This window comes from Camelus bactrianus, chromosome 9, assembly GCF_048773025.1.
Source record: "Camelus bactrianus isolate YW-2024 breed Bactrian camel chromosome 9, ASM4877302v1, whole genome shotgun sequence".
NCBI lineage: Eukaryota > Metazoa > Chordata > Mammalia > Artiodactyla > Camelidae > Camelus > Camelus bactrianus.
In genome coordinates, this window is record NC_133547.1 from 8,991,662 (window position 1) to 9,012,236 (window position 20,575).

At 51.3% G+C, this 20,575-nt stretch overlaps 2 protein-coding genes and 1 non-coding gene across 5 annotated transcripts; 2 read left to right on the forward strand and 1 right to left on the reverse strand.

The window, feature by feature from the left end:
- Window positions 1–595: 595 nt before the first annotated feature.
- On the forward strand, window positions 596–15,995 carry ERCC1 (ERCC excision repair 1, endonuclease non-catalytic subunit). 3 transcript variants are annotated; one of them, XM_045510592.2, is made up of 10 exons: window positions 596–735; window positions 1,209–1,320; window positions 2,306–2,524; window positions 5,809–5,912; window positions 6,717–6,816; window positions 7,828–7,904; window positions 14,068–14,167; window positions 15,253–15,324; window positions 15,525–15,593; window positions 15,886–15,995. In XM_045510592.2, the coding sequence occupies exons 2-10, from the start codon at window positions 1,228–1,230 to the stop codon at window positions 15,937–15,939; spliced, it is 888 nt and encodes a 295-aa protein (XP_045366548.1). In that variant the 5' UTR covers window positions 596–735; window positions 1,209–1,227; the 3' UTR covers window positions 15,940–15,995. The 3 variants fall into 3 exon arrangements, with proteins under 3 accessions (XP_045366548.1, XP_010945112.2, XP_010945111.1); XM_010946810.3 differs by lacking the exon at window positions 596–735 and adding an exon at window positions 796–947; XM_010946809.2 differs by lacking the exon at window positions 596–735 and adding an exon at window positions 979–1,010.
- On the forward strand, window positions 11,860–12,048 carry LOC123614569 (U2 spliceosomal RNA). Its single transcript, XR_006722005.2, has one exon. It is a non-coding gene; the product is annotated as a U2 spliceosomal RNA (small nuclear RNA).
- POLR1G (RNA polymerase I subunit G) lies at window positions 15,822–18,606 on the reverse strand. The gene is made up of 3 exons (XM_010946813.3): window positions 18,225–18,606; window positions 17,706–17,847; window positions 15,822–17,534 (listed from the first exon to the last, which is right to left on the reverse strand). Exons 1-3 carry the CDS (start codon window positions 18,256–18,258, stop codon window positions 16,115–16,117), a joined length of 1,596 nt encoding a protein of 531 aa, XP_010945115.2. The 5' UTR covers window positions 18,259–18,606; the 3' UTR covers window positions 15,822–16,114.
- Between the last annotated feature and the right edge of the window lie 1,969 nt (window positions 18,607–20,575).

The window sequence follows — 20,575 nt, forward strand, 5'->3', positions numbered from 1 at the left end:
TCCTTTCAGGAAATGACTAATACTAACTCATCAGCCAGGACTCTACTCAGATGTCCCTTTCTCTAGGAAGTTTTTCCTAACCCTCGGGGTGGCTTAGGTGTCCCCTACCCACTCTCCCCCTGGCCCTTTGGGGTCTCCTGTCCCCGCCCTGCCCACTCTGGGTCGTCACTGTTTGGGAACGGGTCTGTCTCTCCCAATGCGCTGTGAGCTCCGGGAGGGCGGAGCGGGGCTATCGTTATCACTCGTCACCGCTGTGTCACCAGCACTGCCTCGCACAGAGCTGGGAACAGAGGAGGCTTTGGGGGAATATGGAATAAGTGAATTGGGGAGTGAGTGGGGAAACTGAGACCAAGCCAATGGCAGAGCTGGGATTCAAACCCAAGTCTGTACTGAGAGAAGGGACCTAGTTTGATCTCCTGCCATCTCTTCTCCACTAGCCTAGAGCCCGGGCACACAAGAGGGAGGTATTTGAAATGTAACTGCTTGGCAACAGAGTCACTCAGGCCCAGAGACGCATAGCTCTTTCCAAACCAAAACTCCGCGGTCCTCCACAACCATTGACAGCTGCGCGGAGACCGCCCCTCTCCACGCCCTACCCCTTAGGGGAACGATGGGAACGGGCTGGAGGGCTAGAGAGGCCGGAAGTGAGGCGAGCCTGCGGCCGCGCTAGCCACACCGGCGGTGGAACGCCTCGATCTCCCTCCGGTCTTTTTCTCCGGACTCGGGGGCGAGGAGGTGAGTCCGCCGGACGCTGACATCTCCGGGCTGGGTCAAGAGGGGCGGGGGGCTGTGACTGCTGTGGGGATTGGCAGCCGTAGAAGTCAATCAGTCGTTGCAGTCTCCGAGAGATGGAGCGAGGGGAGGGCATCTAGATAGGAGCCCTGGCGGCGGGGCGGACGGAGGGTCGAGTCCAGTGGCCGGGCCTGGCGGACGGAAGACGGAGAACAGTAAGGGCGGTGCGAATAGAACGTAGGGGCCCTGAGGGGCGGGAGAATGGAAAGTGTGGACCGGTAAGGGGCGGGGCGAACCAGAGGTGGAGGCTCGATGGGGCGGGGCTTTCTAGAACCTGGGGCTCTGGGTGTTTGGAGCTGGACGCTATGGAGCCTTGGAATTTTGGAGGGGGGGAACGGCTTTGACTGGGGGTTCATGCTGGGGTGATGGAAATGCCGATGTTTCACTGGCTTCCGTCTCCACGTCTTCATTTTCAGGCCCGTAAAGGACTTTGCGATGGACGAAGAGGGAGTGCAGAAGCCCGCTGGCCCTCCCACAAGAAAGAAATTCCTCATACCCCTGGACGAGGATGCGGGCCCTCCTCCTGGGGTAGGACTAGGAGGTTGGGGGGCCGCTGGGAGGCTTGTGGGGGTTGTTGGGAGGAAAGGCGACATGAAGGGACCTGTGGGACCACAGCGTGGGTTAGGAAATGTTGCGGCCTGGGTTACCCTGAGAAAACAGTCCTTTGCCTTCTGCAAGTCTCAGTTTTTGTATCTGTAAAATGTCGTGGTTAGGAGGGCTATGGCAGAGGCCGGAAACTGGCAGTCAGGGAGTAGCTGATATGTTTTATGTGGCCAGCACCCTGGTTCTGCAAGGCATGAATTTATTGCTGATGTTAATGAATTGGAAGGTCTTGCAGTTGAAAAAAGTCTGCACTCTTGACATCTATGGATAAATCAAAGGATCTGGCAACAGTGAGGTCTTTTTCCCACAGAAACACAACTGGCTGTTGCTGAGTACTGGCTGCCACTTGTGTGCTGTGAAGAAAAAAGAAAGTAGGCTAAGGATGGGGGAGAAGAGCTACCTTAGATAGGACAGTTAAGGGAAGGCTTCTCAAAGGAGATGATATCTTTGCAGAGATGTGAAAGAGGTGAAGGAGTGAGCTATGTGACATCTGGGGGGAGAGGGAACAGCCAGTGCAAAGGCCCTGAGGTCAGAGAGAACCTGGTAAGTTTTAGATCGGCGAGAAGGCCAGTGGGGCTGGAGTAGAGAAAGCCAGGGGGGAGGGGTAGGAGGTGAGGTCCTTGAGGCAAGGAGGCAGGGACAGATATTTCAGTCTCAAAGGCTAGGGTGACAGCTTTGGCTTTTACTCTGAGGCAGGAGCCACCTACAGGCTCTGATCAGAGGAGGGACATGATACGACTCAGTGTAGGGAACAGACTGTGGAGGGTAAAGGCAGAGGCAGGGAATTGGTGAGGAGGTGACTGCAGTGGTCCAAAGGAAAGAAGATGGTAGTTGGGACCTGGGTAGAGGCTGAGGAGGCAGAAGTAGCTAGAGTCAGATTTTGTGTGCCCTCTTACATCTCTCCCCACAGGCCAAACCCTTATTCAAATCCACACGGAGCCTGCCCACCACGGAGATCGCACCCCAGCTGGCCCCTCAGACTTATGCTGAGTATGCCATCTCAGGACCTCCAGGAGGGGCTGGAGCCACACACACCATGGGGCCAGAACCCCTGGCAGGAGAGACCCCCAACAACCCAGCTCCCAAACCAGGAGCAAAATCCAACAGCATCATTGTGAGCCCCCGGCAGGTGAGGAGGGGGATGAAGAAGTGGGGCTTTGGGGTTTCTGGTGGGAAACGCAGTTGTAGGGATGGCATCCTGGTGGGCAGTGGAAGGGAGGTCTGAGTTCTAGACACTGTGGTCTCAGCAGTGCCATCTCTCCATTCATCCATTCAACTGCCATGTGTGGGTTTAGGATGCCTCAGGTCTTAGTCTGTTTTTGCTGCTGTAACAAAAATACCGTAGACTGGGACTTAAACAACAAACACTCATTTCTCACAGTTCTGCAGACTGGGAAGTCCAAGATTCGGTTTCTAGTAAGGACCTTACCTGCTTCCTGGTTCACAGCCATCTTCTCACTGTGTCTTCACAGCGTGGGAAGGGGTGACGGAACTCTCTGGGGTCTCCTTTAAAAGAACGCTAATCCCATTTATGAGGCCTCTACCTTCATGACCTAATCACCTCCCCTCACCTCCTAATATCATCACACTGGGGGTTAGAATTTTAACCTATGAATTTGGGGGTGACATAATTCAGTTCATAACACCCCAACTCTTCTGGTTGTGGGGGGGTGTGGTTGTTCATTGCAGCTACATTTTCTGTCCCCAGGTTTGTCCATTTATTCAAAAACTGTTGAACATGGGCCCAAGTTTGAATCCTGCTCTGCCACACAGTGCTGTGTGATCTTGGGCAAGTGACTTAACCCATCTGTGCCTTTAAAAATTTTAGGGGGTTCAGGGGAGAGTATAGCTCAGTGGTAGAGTGCATGCTTAGCATACATGCAGTCCTGGGTTCAATCCCTAGTACCTCCATTAAATCAATCAATCAATCAATCTTAATTACGCCCCCCCCAAAAAAACCCCAAAGAAACAAACAAAAAATTTAAAATAAATAAATAAATAAAATACATAAAATGGGGGTTCACCCACATATAATCCACATATGTGGTCAGAGGTTACCTGATGCTGTTCTAGGCTCTGGGGATAGCAGATAAAGTCTCAGCCATGGATGGAGCTGGCATTCTGGAAGGGGGAGAGCATGGTCTACAAAGGTAATAGGACCCAAGAACATGAAAAGATGCTCAGTATCCTTTTGCCATCAGGGAAATGCAAATCCAAACCACAGTGAGATATCACTTCACGCCCACTAGGATGGCTTGAATCAAAAGGACAGACACAGATAAAGAAACAACAATTAAAAAAAAAAAAGGACAGACAATAACAGGGGTTGGGAGGACGTGGAAGAATTGGAACCCTCACAGACTGCTGGTGGGAAGGTAAAATGGTGCAGCCACTTTGGAAAACAGTCTGGCAGTGTCTCAAATGTTTAGATATAGAGTTACCTGATGACCCAGCGATTCCACCTTTAGGTATACATACAAGAAGAATGAAAATCCGGTCAGCCCACTGCAACGAGGGCCAACTGTACTATGCCATCTGCAAAGTTTAATATCGAGGGGGTCCTGGAACCAGTCCCCTGTGGATTCTGAGGGATGACTATACGTCCACGCAGAATCTAGGACACAGATGCCCACAGCAGCGTTACTCACCATAGCCAAAAATTGGAAACAACCCAAATGTTTGGCACCTGATGGCTTTTTTCCACTTAGCACAATGCTTTCGAGGTTCATCCACGTATCACATGCATTCCTTTTTGTTGCTGCATAGTATTCCGTGGTACAGACATGGCACTGTTTGTTCATTCATCCATTCATGGACATTTGGGTTTATACTTTTTGGTTAGTGAGAGAAGGCTGCTGTGAACATTTGTGTCCAGGTTTTTGTGTGAACGTAGGTTTCCACTTCCCTTGGGTATTTATCCAGGAGTAGATTTGCTGGGTCATATGGTAACTCTGTGTTTAACTTTTGCAGGCACTCTCAAACTGTCTTCTAAAAGGCTGCATCCTTTTACAGTCCCACCAGCAGTGTATGAAGGTTCCATTTTCGCCCTCTCTTTACCACTTGTCATTGTCTTTGATTTTGGCCATTCTAGTGGGTGTGAAATGGACAAAATAATCCTTGAAGATTGAAATTGGGTCCTGCCCCTCCCTCCGTTGCCCAAAGCCCTTCCCTGGCTCCTGGTGCCTCAGGTCCAGATGGCCCAGAGCCTGCAGAGCCTGGGACCCATGCAGACCCTTCCTGCCCCAGCTGCCCTGACCACCCCACACCCCACCACGAGAGCAGATCCCACAGCCTTCAAGCTGAATTCTACTTCACTTGGTCATTACACCTTCATCCCTGAGATGCTTTTGTTTAATGGCTGTTTTCCCCCCAGAAGAGCAGGGATCTTTGTCCTCTTAGTCATGGCTATATTCCCAGCACTTAGACACACTTAGACGCACTCAAATTCTTGAATAGATTAGAGTTTGACTTGCTTAAAGAATTTTGGTGTTGGGAAGTGGGGGAGGTATACCTCAGTGGTAGAACACGTGCTTAGCATACATGAGGTCCTGGGTTCAATCCCCAGTACCTCCATTAAATAAATAAATAAATAAATAAATAAGCCAGCCCAATTAGCTCCCCACCCCAATTTAAAAAAAAATTAAAAAGAAAAGAATTTTGGTCTTGGACTATCAGGGTAGAGCCTGAGAGGAGCCTACTAAGCAGATACCAGGCTGTGGGTGGGCGTCTGACATGGAGGGTCACAGGCCACAGTGAGAAGCTTTCCCCTAAGGGCACTGGGGAGTCACAGCAGGGTTTAGAGCAGGGGAGGGTCATGTTTGTGCTTTAGGAAGAGCCCTCTGGCTACTGTTTGGAGGGTGGCCGGGATGGGACACCACCAGGGCAGGCGACCAGGAGGAGGTGGGGTGGGGGCCGTGGCAGTGAAGAGGGAAGCATTCATGGGCAATGCTTAGAAGGGAGGTGTCCCACCTGGGGGAGGAGGGGGAGAGGGAAGTGTCTAGGACAAGGCCTGGATCTCTGGATGATGGGGTGGTCCCTGAGTTGGGGCCCAGAGCAGAAGCAGGTGTAGGGGTCAGTGCTGAGTTCAGTGAGGTAGACACCCAGGGACAGGTGTCCAGGGGACCACAGGACACACAGATGGGGGCTGGGGGAGAGGGCTGAGCTGGAGGGACACCCAGGGACCCTTTAGTTAGGGCCTGAGGATTGGTGGGGTGACTAGGTCAGCACCAAGAACATTCCAGGCTGAGGAGGAGGAGGAGTCTGGGCAGAGGGAGGAGAGCGCAGCGGGAGAAGCCCCAGGTGCAAAGCAGGAGGAGGGTGGGGAGGTGCTGAGAAGAGGTGGGGGAGAGGGGCTGGGGTGGCAGTGGTCCCAGGGTCACCATGCTAATGGGTTGGTCCTTCCTCCCTCCCCAGAGGGGCAACCCTGTGCTGAGGTTTGTGCGCAACGTGCCCTGGGAATTTGGTGATGTGCTGCCCGACTACGTGCTGGGCCAGAGCACCTGTGCCCTCTTCCTCAGGTGAGCTCTGGGGGCTCAAGATGGCCTGGGAGGGGTGTGTTCCGGTGTCCTGGACCATTGGATGGGAGGCCTCTGGGCACGGCCCTGCCAGCTTTGGGCCTCAGTCTGGCCCTGAGTGAGAGGAAGAGATCTTGGCCTAGAGGTGCCTGGAGCTGGGGCCTGTGCCTCAGGGTCTGAGGGAGGAGGGGGCCTCATGTCCCAGACTGGAGCCAGGATGTCTCTAACCTTCACCACAGTTAAACAAGTGTCCCTCATCTGCTGGCAACCCCTCTCCAGATGGAGTCAGACAGGGGAAGTGAAACTTCTAAGTTACTGTCCTCCCTGCAGGGTGTGAGAGCTGGCAGCTGCTGGGCAGAGATGTCCCTTAGTTCCCGAGGGGGCAAACCCCTGGGTTGCCCCACCCCCTCCCTTCCAGCTCCCTCTGAGGCCAAAGCAGACAGTTCCAGGGATGGGCCCCGCTTCACAAGACCAGCTGTGCAGCTCCCCCCACACCCCCCATACACTTTCTAGAGTCTCCTATTCTCCACCTGCAACCCAAGGATCTTCTCTTCCTCAGTGAAGGATCCAAGGGTCCACCTTCTGGGGAGCCAGAGCCAGGTGGCCCTCGCTGCTGGTCCCTGCTGTGCCCCTTCCTTGAAGGGTGACCTTGGGCAAATCACTTAACCTCTCTGAGCCTCAGACACCAGCAAGACTGTCTGCCTGGGCTCCCAAGCCCTCTACGTCCCACTGAGAGGGAGAAAGGGCTCCTGGGCTCTGGGAGAGACCAAGACCGCCCAACCCCTCCCTCTGCCTGCCCCCACCCAGCCTCCGCTACCACAACCTCCACCCAGACTACATCCACCAGCGGCTGCAGAGCCTGGGGAAGAGCTTCGCCCTGCGGGTCCTGCTCGTCCAGGTGGACGTGGTAAGCAGGGGTCACTCCCCCGCCAGCCTCACCGTCCCCATCTGTGAAATGGGTAGTCTTGGGTCTCTTGGTTGCCAGGTGGAATGTTGAATCCCTTTCAAAGAGAAATGCAAGTTGAAACCTCAATGGGGAATTTCTTACATCTGAGGGGGACAACTGTGTTGGCAGGGGGGTGGGAGGGTAAAATTACCCACCCCCTCCTTCCCCACACCTGCTTCAGTCAGTCCCAGCCCTCTGCCACCTGAAGATTTCTGGGATGTTTCCTCCTCTCTATCCTCACAGCCCGGCCCTGATCCAGGCCCTTTTCTCTCCTGCCTGGATCCCTGCTCCAGCCTATTCTCTCATCTCATGGCCTCCAGCCTCGACCCCTTCCATCCTTACAGCAGCCAGAGGGGTCTTGTAGAGCACACACCTGATGTCTGAACCCCTCCATGGCGCCCCAGTGCCTTCCATGGCCCATGAGCCCCTGCGTGACCCAACTGCTGCCCAGCTCTCCCGTCTCATCTCTAGGCTCCCATGTGATCACCCTTTGATTTCACATCCTCCATCCCATGGCAGTGAATTGTAATTCCTCAAGCCCTCTTTCCCCTCCCTTCCTTTGCACACACTGTTCCCTATGTCTGCAGTTCCCTTTTCTGCTTTCCTTTGCTGTCCTCCCTCCTCATCCTCCTTCAGGTCCCAGTGCAGATGTCGCCTCCTCCAGGAAGCTCTCCCTGATCCCCCAGGCAGGACAGACGCTCCTCTGGCTTCCCCACTTCAGCCACTCTGGGTCATCTCTGTCTGGGCATGGGTCTGTCCCCCTCATCAGAGTGAACCCCGGGAAGGCAGAGCCAGGGCTGTTCCCATCACTGCCGGGTCCTGGCACTGCCCTGCATAGGTTGGGCACCAAGTCAGAGATTAGGGAGTGTCAGTTAAGTGAAAGGCTCTTGGCATCCTAAGATGCCCTGTTTTCAAAACTATAATTGCTTGCTTTCTCCCAGATCCCTCATTCTGATTTTCTTTTCTGCCCAGAAAGATCCTCAGCAGGCCCTCAAGGAGCTGGCTAAGATGTGCATCCTGGCCGACTGCACCCTGATCCTTGCCTGGAGGTGAGATGGGCGCATCCCCCCAGGTCAGGCTCTATCCTGAGAGTCATTTGCCCTCCCCCCACCCACCTCCCGTGAACTCCCTGTGAGCCTGGGCAGGCACTGCCTCTCTGGACCTCAGTTTCTTTATGTGTAAAATAGGGTCTTCACATCTTTCTTGTAGGGTTGTAGGCACAAAAGCAGGTCATAGAGCCAATTTATAGGACCATACTAGGCACTTAGGAGCTAGACATAAAATCCTGTTGAATAATTAATTCCAAGTCTAGCTTTCTAAAGACCATTAGACTGGTTCTCTGTATGGAAAAAGACAGCCCTTCCTTACCCCGTAATCGAACCTGAATCTTGATAATTACAGACACAAGAAGAAAAACTACAGTGAAAGTGTTAGAAGAAATCTTATAAAGTATATGTATTTATTATGATCTTGTGGCAGGAAAAGTCTTCCAAAGCAAGACCCCAGAAGCCATAAAGGAAAAGATTGGCTGATTTGAGAAAATTTAAAATTTAAAACTGCCATATGGTAAGAGATACTGTAAGCAAAATTAAGAGACGAGTGTCAAACTAAGAAAATCCTTGCTATCTATAACAAAGACGTAAGATGTCTGGCTTATATATGTATATATAAATTATATTTATACCGTTCAACTATATTTAAATGTTTATATTCATACGAATATATTTAAAGATATCTATTATACATTTATAAAGAATCTCCTACAATTCAATAAGAAAACAGTAGTCCAATTTTAAAAAGTCTTTTGTGGATTGCCAAAAACACATGAAAAAATTATCAGCCATAATTCAGCTTATCCAGAAAAAGTAAATTTTTAAAAAATGAGATGCCATTTTTCACCCATTAATTTGGTGAATACATCAAGATGGTTAATATGAAATAGGCATGTTTGATTGGCAGGAGACTTGACTGGCTATTAAAACAGAAAATAGAGGGAGGGTATAGCTCAGTGGTAGAGCGCATGCTTAGCATGCACAAAGTCCTAGGTTCAGTCCCCAGTGCCTCCATTAAATAAATTTATAAATAGGTAAACCTAATTATCCCCCCAAAATGATAAATAAATACATAAATATTTAAAAACAAAAACCAAACCAACCAACCAAACAGTAAAAACAGAAGATAGACACGCTCTTCAATGCAGAAATTCCTGCGTGAGGAATGTCTCCTCTTTGATGGTCCCCGCCTGTGTGCCCAAATCCACAGTGATACCGGCCTTCCCAGCACCATCGGTGCAATAAGTTGCAGGACCAAAAAGCATGATATTTTAACTTATGTATAAAACGCAGGAGGGGGAGGGTATAGCTCAAGTGGTAGAGCACATGCCTAGCATAGATGAGGTCTTGGGTTCAATCCCCAGTACCTCCTCTAAAAATAAATAAATAAACCTAATTACCTACCCCTCAAGAAGAAAGTTTAAAAGAATTTAAAAAAAAGGAAGGAAAATGAACCATGTTTGTGAACAGATACAGATGTGAATAAACTGGGGGTACCCCTGAGGGGAGGGGACTTTTATTCTCTGTCCTTCTGTTTTCTTCTGAATATATAATGATTAAAGCTTCTCTTTTTAAAGAATAGGTAACATACTCACGCAGTTCAAAAATCAGAAGTGATTCATATATAATAAAATACAGTATAGTATAATATAATATATACTGTTTTTATATCTCTTTTAAATACTGTATGTATGTATACGGTTTGTATACAAATGGCAATTATTTTGCTGAGAAATCTCTCTTCTGCCCCTCCCCTCCCACTCCACTCCCTTTACCCTACAGGTAACCATTGTTAGTTTCTTGGTTTCCTTCCAGTGTTTCTATAAATCGCAAACACATGTGAAAACATCTTAATTTTCCTTCTTAGACAAGAGGATAGTGTGTATACTGTTCTGTGCCTTGTGTTGTCGTGTCATTATGAGGAGGTCTGTTCTAGATCAGTACAGAGAGCCGCCTCATTTTTTTTTACAGCTGTGTAATATTCTAATGTGTTTGCATTTAGAAAAACTAATCGATTTTTTAAAGAGAAATTTTTAGCTTATAGAAAAGTTGATTGCCAAATACAGAGCTCCTGCATACCCCCCTCCCCCTGCATACAGTTTCTCCAGTTATTTTTATCTTGTATTAGTGTGGTACGTTTGTTACAATTGGTGAACCAATATTATCATTATTTTTAACTAAAGTCCGTACATTAGGGTTCACTCTTTGTGTTGTACATGCTGTGGGTCTTGACAAAGGTATGATGTGTCCATAATTAGTGTATCCTACAGGACAGTTTCTCTGCCCTAAAAAGTCCTCTGTGCTCCCCACTATGTATCCCTTGCTTCCTCTAACCCCTGGCAACCTCTGATCTTTTTACTGTCTCTGTAGTTTTGCCTTGTCTAGACCTCAATTGTTTTTTTGGGGGGGGTAATTAGGTTTATTTATCATTTTTTTTCAGAGGAGGTACTGGGGATTGAACCCAGGATCTCGTGCATGCTAAGTATGCACTCTGCCACTTGAGCTATACCCTCCCCTCTGCCTTGTCTAGAATATCATATAGTTGGAATCATGCAGTATATAGCTTAAATAGAAAAATCCGCAGTTCTTGTGTGTAGGGAAAACCCAGTTTCTTATCCTGTGATAAGATATCCTTTACTCCTCACATAAAACCCTTCACCTCTGTGTGGAGGTTTTTTCCCACAGCAAGCAGTTCTCTGCCAGCTGGGTGTCCTGCTCAATTCTGACACTGTCTTCCCGGAGATAGCGTCAGACCCCACCGCACACAGCACTTCCCCACCGCGCACACACACTCAGACGCCAGGCGCAAGCCCCAGTAATCCCTGTGCTTCTGACCAGCTGGCCACAGGTCAGAGCTTCCAATGACCGCTTCCTCAGGTTTGATTTTGTGCTAGAGTGGTTCACAGAATTTGGAAACATTTACTTCTGTTTACCAGCTTATTAAAAGGTATGATAAAGGTTGGAGATGAACAGCCAGGTGAAGAGATACAGGGCGAGGTCTGGGAGGGTCCCGAGCGCAGGAGCTCCTGTGGAGTTGGGCTGCATTACCCTCCCGGTGTGGATGTGTTCATCAGCCTGGAAGCTTCCCAAAACCCGCAGTCATGTTGGGATTTTACAGCGGCGTCTCACGTAGGCATGATCAATTATTAACTCTTACTTCCAGCCCCCTCTCTCCTCTGGAGGATGGGGGGCTGGGGCTGAAAATTTCAAGCTTCTAATCATGGCTTGGACTTTCTGGCTATCAGCCCCCACCCAGGAGCCATCCAGGGACACCTCAGTGGAACAAAAATGCTCCTAGTACTCTTACCATGTAGGAAATTACAAGGGTTTGGGAGCTCTGTGCTGGGAACCAGTGTATACTTTCTATTGTCTCATGGTAGCCTTTTCAGATTGGCTTCTTTCACTTAGCAATGTGCTTTTAAGGTTTCTCCATGCCTTTTCATGTGTTGGTGGTTCATTTGCTATCATCGAATACTGTCCCGCTGTCTGGATCCACGCTCATTTCCAGCTGTCTAGTATTCTGCCATATACTTAGATAGATGGACCAGGCCAGGAGCCCCCTGTTGGAGGACACTTCGGTAGGTCCCAGGCTTTTGCTGTTACCAGCAACACTCCCGCCACTGCCCTGAACCCCAGGAATGAGTTTTTAGGCCAAAGGGTAAATGTATCTGTAATTCTGTGCCCTCCCTACGGCTGTGTTACCTCTATGCTACTTGACTTTTTGGAAAAATGTATTTATGTATTGGCTGTATGTTAAAACAAAAGCAGGTATAAAAATTGCTCTCTTTTTACTGTGGGAGGCAGCACAGTTTAGTATTAAGAGCCCAACTGGGTCAGGCAGACCCATGGAGGGAGCTGTCTTCCCTCCTTGGCAGCTGTGTGATCTTGGGCAGGTGACTCAACGCTGCTGGTCTCGTTTCCCCCTGTGTGTAATGGTTTGAAAAAATAAGTAATCTCTTCTCAGCCTTTTGGCTAAGATCAGGTGTAGTATCTTCTTATCAGTTTACTATCTGATACATCCTCTATCCGAGGACAATACAGTAAATGGCTTTTGGGAGCAGGGAGTTGGAATAGGAGCTTGTTCCGTCCACTCCACGCATTGACCTGGTACTGCAGTACTTCCAGGAACGGAGCACCCCTCCAGGGGGAAAAAAAGAAGTTTGCAAGATAGATTCAGTAGACGGTGTTTTCTCTGGTAACTTACCAGTCCTGGGAGCTTCCCTGGCCCTTAGCCAGAAAAGATGCGTCAAGATGCACCAGCCACTTCACGCTCTTAATGGCTAGGTGTAAAGTTGGGCGCAGAGTGTTTTCCAACTGCAGTTCCCTGGAAGGCTCTGTCACCCCAATTTTGTCACCTGTATGTCACTTTGTATCTTTTTTCTGCTGTCTTGCTCGCTATGGTAAAAGCCGGTGTGCTGCTTTTCTTCCTTATCCCTTTAAAACTCTGGGTGTCTGTTTTTTTCCCCCATCGTTGCCTCTAATTTTCCCAGAACTGTAAATCTTACCCATATGCTAAGAGTTTCTCCTCTTAGACACACACACACACACACACACACACAAAGAAAGAAAGAAAGAAAAGAAAAGAAAAAAAAGAAGAAAAGGAAAAGAAAAGAATTGCCTTATAGGATCTCTCAAGGGAGCCCAGAAGCTTCCGAACATAAAGGGCTTTGGACAGAGAGCAGCTAGGCCCCCACACGGGAAATACTTCCCATGTGTTTATATCCAAACTATGGAATATTTTGGAGCCCTTAAGTAAATGGGGTCGAGCTCCGTCTGCGAATGTGGAAGGAGGTCCTGATTGTACTGTAGGAAGCAAAAGTGAAAGCAAACGGTGTGACCGGATATAGCGTGCTAACTTGGTGTCCTGAACAAAACGATTAATAATAGTAACAATAATAATCCCTGCTGCAGTGAGAGGAAAGCGGCAAAACCCAGGGAAGAACACCGAATTTTAAAAATAAAAATTCTTATTTGTTTCTTATTTCTTATTCTTATTCTTGAATGTTCTTTTCAAGAATGTAAACCATTGTTTGGTGGGGGAGGGTGCAGTTCAGTGGTAGAGCGTGTGCTTGGCATGCACAAGATCCTAGGTTCAATCCCCAGTTCCTCCATTAATAAATAAAAAAATAAACCTAATTATCTCCCCTCCACACACACAAAAACCAAAATAAAGCAATGTTTAATCAACAAACATTGCTCACTAGCTAACCTTTGAAGGCTAAGAGAATGCCTCAGGAAAAACACATTTACTTTCACTCAACTCAATATTCTCAAGTTCCGAAGAGAAAAAAGGCCAGCTTTTTCCTGGTGCAAATAAACTTGGGCTCCTTTACTCTGCACACAGACAGACCCTTTTAGTGATTTCGTTGTTCCATCTACCTTTGAAACAGTTAATTACATGTCAAAAAACAAAACAAGACAAAACGCTAGTGCCTAATGTGAAAATTAATGGCAATTATTAAGTTTTGTGAGTTGCCATAAGAGATGCAGCAGTCAGCGCCTGGAGCTTTCCTTTTGAAGGCGCTTTCAAAGCTTCATTTTTCTCAGTAGTGAGAGCTGAAAGCTTCATGAGGTTGTCTTCCTGTGGCTGAGAAAATAAAGTGTATTTCTGGGTTTTTTCCCTCTCAAACCCAGTGCAAATGCTCAGTGTGCTGACCTCCCTCCCAGAATAGCTAACATTTCTTTCTTTTTAAAACATTTACTTATTTATTTTTTGTTAATGGAGGTATTGGGGATTAAAGCATGTACTTTACCACTGAGCTACCGTCTTCCTCAGCTAACATTTTTTAAATAGGCTTCTAAGTGCCAGACATGGTTCTGAGCAGTTAGAGAGAATGGACTTATTTAATTTGTCACTGGCATCCACCCCACTTTATAGATGAGGAAACCACGGCCCAGAGAGATGAAAATCACTGGCCCAGGGCAGCTCAGATGGAAAGGCTCCCAGTGGATCAGGCTCCTAAGCTCTGGCCCTTAGCCAAAGAAGATGAGTAAAGATGCACCTGCCCAGCAAGGGTTATTGAATCAAGGGAACATTTAGGACAGTTTGCAAAAGTTCATTTTTCTGTATATTAGAGTTTGGAATTCTTAGCATCAGCAAATGAAATTAATCTAAAATATGACCCCTCCCCCCCCGGCTGACTGATGTCTCTCACCTCAGCCCTGAGGAGGCCGGGCGGTACCTGGAGACATACAAGGCCTATGAGCAGAAGCCGGCAGACCTCCTGATGGAGAAGCTGGAGCAGGACTTCGTCTCCCGGGTGAGGCCACCTTACCTCCCTGGGCTTCCCCCAAGCTGCTTCTTGGGGGTTTAAGCTGCAGTTCTGATTTCAAGTCACATCGCTCCTCCCCCATCCCACCCTCAGCTTCCAGTCTCCTCTCCCACCTAAATAAGCATAAACCTGACCCTGCCCTCTCCAGCCCAGATCCCTCCTGTGGCTCCCCAGTGCCCTCCCATTTCTGTCGCTTCTCTGTGTGCCCATTCTGTTCCCTCTGCTCAGTCAGCTGCCTGATCCCATCTTTCCCACATCTCAGCTCTGATGCTTCCTTCTCCAGGAAGCCCTCCCAGATCCCCAAGCCAGGTCAGGTGTCCTCGGTGGGCTCCCTCTGTCCCAGCCCTGCCTGTCTGGGTCTTCATATCTGGAACTGATTTGTTTCCTGCACTGGACTGGGAGCCGCTGGAGGGCAGGTCTGGGCCTATCTCAGTCCCTGCTGTGTTCCCAGCAGCACCGAGCCCTCAGTGAATGCTCAGGGAATATCTGCTGAATGAATTGTTGAATCTGGGCTCCAACAAGAGAGTAATGGTAGTATCCACAGCCACCCCTGAGGTGGGTACTATTAGGAACTTGATTTGCCTGAAAATTGAGGCTCAGAGAGGTCAGTTCCCTTGCCCAGGGTCTCCCAGGAAGTAAGCAGTGGGGTCTGGTTTTGAATCCAGGTCCACTCTAGAGCCTACGGTCTGCCTGGGGCAGAAATAACTCAAGATAAATGGCATTAACTTCTTATCACATGATCAGCACCCTCTCAACTAGTTGGGGGTCACTCTGAGATGACCTTTTAATCACCAGAACACAAAAATCAGGGGTGGGGGTATAGCTCAGTGGAAGAGTGCATGTTTGGCGTGCACGAGGTCCTGGGTTCAATCCCCAGTGTCCCCGTTAAGGGGGAAAAAGTCTTTAAATATTAAAGCAAAAATCAAAACACACACAAAAAATGGCATTTATCAACTGCCTCCTGCATGCAGGGCAGTCTGGAGACACAGCAGTGACCCAGGGCCACCCTCAGAGGCTCAATCTTGTTCTCCTTTCTTCTTCCAATACACCTCCACCCCTGCCCCTGCTTCCAGGTGACTGAATGTCTGACCACTGTGAAGTCGGTCAACAAAACAGACAGTCAGACCCTCCTGACTACTTTCGGGGTAAGGAACAATTCCTTTGTCCTGACAGACATTTCTCCCCTCCTGCCTTTTCAAGGAAGCCCCTCCCCCATCCTTCTTGCCTCCCCTGTCCTCCCCCAGGACCTCACTTTTTTCCGGGAATACCTCACACCCTCCATCAGCTGGGGCAGGGTCGAGTTTTGTGTTCACCTCCCCTGACCTCTCACTCCTACCTTCCTCAGTCTCTGGAACAGCTCATAGCTGCATCTCAGGAAGACTTGGCCTTGTGCCCAGGCCTGGGGCCCCAGAAGGTAAGAGCCTTGGGAGTGGGCTTGAGGGGGTGGGGGCAAGAGGGAGCCCCAAATAAATAGGCACTCAGATCCCAAAGTTCTGAGGTTTTGGAAGGCCCACAGTGCCTCTCCTACAGATGGGGAGAACTGATGCCCAGTTCTGGGATAGAAACCAGGTCAGGCTACTTCTCTCCTAGCCTACAGAGTCCTCTTCTGAGAGTCTGGAGAAAAAGAAGCAAAAGCCCACTCTGATGTATCAAACAAATGGCTCATTTAATGACCAATTTCTCTTTTCTTTCTCCCTCCCCTCCAGGCCCGGAGGCTGTTTGATGTCTTACATGAGCCCTTCTTGAAAGTGCCCCGATGACCTCAGCTGCCAAGGAGGCTCTTGGTGTAACAATAAAGCATTTTCCTGGTGCAGGCTCCCGTGGATGTGCTGGTGCAGTCCCTGGGAGGGTCCCTTCTCTGCCCTCGCCTTCTGATGGCCCAGGTGGCCGCCTTCAGCTTGTCTTAGTTGCAGTCGTCAGTCTCCCTGGAGGAGACTAGGCAGGATCCTGCTGTGGCTTCTTCCGCTTCCTTTCCTGTCCCATGGGAGCTGGCTCCCTCGGCTCCGAATTCAGTGGTGGCTCAGGCATCTCCTCCTGGGACACCGTCTCTGGCACCTGGCTTTGCTGGCGCCGCTTCTTCCTCTTCTTGGTGGATGCTGGGTTTGCCTTGGTCTCAGGCTCTCCCGCATCCGACAGCTCAGGCTCCGTCATCTCACCTTGAGGGTTAATCATCTCAGTCCCTGGCTCTGGTGGTTTGTGCCCTCTTTCTTTCTTCTTCCTCTTGGTGGATGCTAGAGCTGCCTGAGGCTCAGTGGCACCTGGCAGCTCAGGCTTCATCACCTCTTCTTGGGGCTGCACCTCTGGCCCTGGCTCCACCATCGCATTCTGCCGTTTTTCTTTCTTTCTCTTTTTGGTGGATGCTAGGGCTGCCTCAGCCTGAGGCTCCACTTCCTGTGGCAGTTCAGACTCCATCACTTCCCCTGGGAGCTCCAAGGGTTTCATGTCTGGCTCTGTAGCCTCAGTCCCTGGCTCCCTCATCACTCTGGACCCCTTTTCTTTTTTCTGCTTCTTCGAAGATGGCGGTGGGATGGCTTCCTCCTGTGGCTCCAACTTCACCTGCAGCTGAGACTCAACTATCGTCCCATCCACTGACTCCATCCCTTCTGTCCCCTTCTGCCTCTTCCTCTTTTTGGTGGGGGACAGGACTGTCTCTTCCTGAGGCTCAGTTTTAACCATACATTCCAGCTCCACTGTCTTTTCTTCTGTCTTCAGCATCCCCATTTCTGGCTTGACCATTTCTACCTCTTTGGGCTTCTTTTTCCTCTTCTTGGTGGTGGATGGGAGCAGCACTCCCTGGGGCTCCGAAGTCTCAGCAGTGGGCTCTGTTGCCACCAGCTCTGTCACCTCCAATTCTTCCAGCTGCTGCTTTTTTTTCTTCTTCCCTACATCCATCTCTGGGGATCCCAAAGCTGTGTCCACCTCCAGGGCTCCATGCTCATTCGCTGCCTCCTGAGGAACTGAGGCCTCTGGCATATGCTTCTTTTTTTTTCTCTTCCCCAAGGCCGGTGACTTCAGTGCTGAGACTGACCCAGGCCCTGTGACTGGTGTGCTGCCTCCAAAGGCACAGAACCGAGGCCTCAGGCCAGGGGGGATTTGTGGTGGGGGACTTGTAGGAATGGGCTGCAGCAGGGTCCCTGTTGGGGCTTCCTGGGGACCCTCAAAGATCCTTAGGCTGCCCTGGGGGGCTGGGGCACAGGTGAGGCCCCCTCCTGCCTCCGCTGAGGGGGCCAGCAGGGTTGCTTCTCCTCCAGCCTGGGGGCCACTCCTGCTGAGGACCCGGTAGCGGTGCCGCTTGCCTGCCAACTTGCCCTTCACTGTCTGGGAGCCAGAGAGAGGCACGAGCCGCCCATTGAGGCTGAGAGGAGAAAGGCGAAGACAGAAGCTTGGTCAGATTCTTTGGGTGGGACGGGGGAAAGGAGCTGAGAAGCAGCATTTCTGGGTTCCCCAGGAAAGCCCTGCTAAATTTCCCCCAAATTCAGACCATACGGTGGGGAGTATTCCCGGAAGGTGGCATGGGACAACTCACCAGTCTGGGGCGAAGTCTACAGGGGCCTGGATAAGCCACAGTTCTGTATCTGGGCCCGTCAATGCCTCCAAAGAGAAACGACTGTGCTCTGAGGCTGGGGGCGTCGCAGTAAAGTTGGGGGGACAAGAAAACCGAGCAGCACCTGCAGAAGGGGAAACCGGGGGGTCTGTTGACACTTAACGGCCGGTCTAATCCTCCAAGGCGCCCATCGGTCCGTTGGCCCCAACTTCTTGACCGCCCCAATCCACTCTCCGCATCTTTCCTCTCTCCGGCCTGTTCCCCAAAGGCGCCTCTGTTTCCGCCGATCCAACCCTCGTTCTCTCCGCCGGTACTCCCCCGAAAGATATCCTCCCTTCATCCGGAATTCCCCCCCAACCCTGCCAGCCCCTGGGGGACACACTCTCCGCAGGTCCTGTCTCCGAGGATGTCCCGTTTTCCGTCTGAACGCCGCAGGGCGCCCCTTTCTCCTCCCGCCAGCTAACTCTCTGCACCCCGTCGACCCACATTGAAGCAACTCACCGCCGGATGGGGTCCCCGCCGTCCCGGGACCCATGCCTCACGTAGACCCAGCAGCCAGAGCCACTCAGGCCCCGCCGCCGACCACGTGGAACTAAAGGGGTGGGGCCTCACCTAGGAGGGTCCATGTGGTGCGGGGGTGCGGGAGCGCGGGAGGGTCGTTCGGAGACCGCTCTCTCTCTGAACAAAAACGGGGGAAATTTCCACTTGTGCAGAGCAGACACCTGAGAAAGATATCTTTTGCAAGAAACTTCTGCTCCAGAAATCAGCTGATTCGCTGTCTGGCTGGAGTTAGAGTCGCACCAGGTCCCTGCAGGTATACCCCGAGTCACTCGGACATGATTTGCTCCAAAGTTGCCTTAAAGGGGCAGCCACATTGATAGGCCCTAACTCTTAAAGAGACAGGAAGATCGATTGGTCTGGAATTCTTAAAGAGACGGGTAAGAGTCTAGGTTGGCAGTCCTGTGCTTTCAGTGTTACAGTCTCTTCTAGGGAGGTCCAGATGTCTCGGAAGTTCAGAACTTGAGCGGGAGAGGTGAGAAAATGGAGGAATGGGGGTAATTCCTCTCGAGGGCTCTAAGTACCAGCCAGGGGCGGGGCTTCTGGACTCCGGGGGAGCGGGAAACATACGGGGAGGAGCCTGTGGATCCCGGGGCGGAGCCTCCGCACTCGAGAGCTGGACCCGCGTGGGGAGGTGCGAACTAAGGGGAGAGGCTGTGGACCAAATGACACGGGTAGTACCCCGAGGATTTAGTCCCATGCGTGAGGGACATTCCTAAAGCTTCAGAGAAAGGGAGAGGGTGTAGAAGTCCCGACCAGCGCCCCTTCCCTGTCCCCGGGCGCGTGTAAACAGCGGCACGTGGACGCAGATTTAGGGGACGCGCTCACGCCCTTTCCCACAGGGACCGCACCGCGTGGGGAGACGGGCGGAGCCGCGGGACGGTGGCTAGACAGGGTGACCCGACTGCATTCCTGACCGGTGTGTCAGCGCTGATTCCCGCCCCCTCGGCCGAGATTTCGGATTCTACTTTAGAACTGGGGTGCCCACCTTTCAGGGAGCCAGAGGCTTTTCTGAGCGGAAGGAGGGTCAGGGAAAGAGGATGCGTTGTCTCCTCCGGGGATTACCATACAGTTCCCGCGCGTGGGCGAGACACCGGGGCGCCGCCCCTGAGGGCTTCGGGACTACAATTCCCAGACGACACGAGGCGGGGAGGAGCCCGACGTTGGTCGCGGAAGCTGCTGGGAATTGTAGTCCCAGCCTCTGACTTTGGGCACTGTTGCTGGGAAATTCTGTAAAGTTCCAAACTGCACTTTTTACCGACGGGGAGATCGGGGCTCAGAGACTCGAGGGTACACTGATTTCTAGCATCCCCCGCCTTGGGGGTCGAGGGATGTGGGTCTCCCCCAGATTATGTAACCTTCTACCTCTTTGGTGGCATCCAGATCTTCATTCAAGAAGGGGGAAACTCAGCCTGAAGGGGTGCGGCAGGGACTCAGGGGTCCATCTCCTGCAGCCACAGCGAGTAGGAGTCTGGACTCTATTTAAGTAGTCAGGTCGCCCTCTGCCTTTGGGCCTCACCTTTCCTGTCTGTGAAATGGACTTTGGGTGACTACTCCAAATGTTAGTCTCCGTCTACGTCCTTCCCCTCTGGGACTACAAGTCCCAAGGTGCACGAGGCGACCCTGTCTCCCCCTTCCCTCCGGGACCCACCTCCCTCCTGTCGGAGTCACGTCGTCTAACCTGTTCCCGGCGCCTGCCCCGCCCCGTCCTCCGCTCCCCGCAGCCGGAGCTGGAGCCGGAGGAAGCCCCCCGGTACCAAGACCTGCCCCGGATCCGTGAGTTACACCCTCCTCCCCGGGTTCAGCGGCTCTGAAGGAGCCCAACACTCTCGTCTCTGGGAGGACTGGGAGGAGACTCGGACGCCGGGTCCCAGGGCAGAATTGGGGGTGCGCAGACGCCAGGGACGTTAGAAGGATGAAACTGCAATGCCTGATTTACTGGCCATAAGGAAAAGGGGGCTCAGGTGCCTGAGTTCTTGGAGTAGAGGGTTCGGATGCCTTGGTCTCGAGGAGACGTTTGGAGCTGGGGCTCCTGAGTCCCTCGAACTAGAGGCTCTTGGAAGCCTGAGTCCTGGAGTAGAATTGGGGTAGCGAATCTTTTGGGCAGAAATGGGAAGCTCGGACTGCTGGGGCTCTGGAATGGGCGGCCATCCCTGCCGCCCTTCAGCTGCCTTCTCGACCGAATCTCTAGATCTCCGAGCAGAATTAGGGGTGGAGTGGGAATAGTGGAACCCGGGTTCCTAAAATGAAGCAGAACAAACACCCGGGGTCCCTCTGGAGGCTGTGTCCAGAGT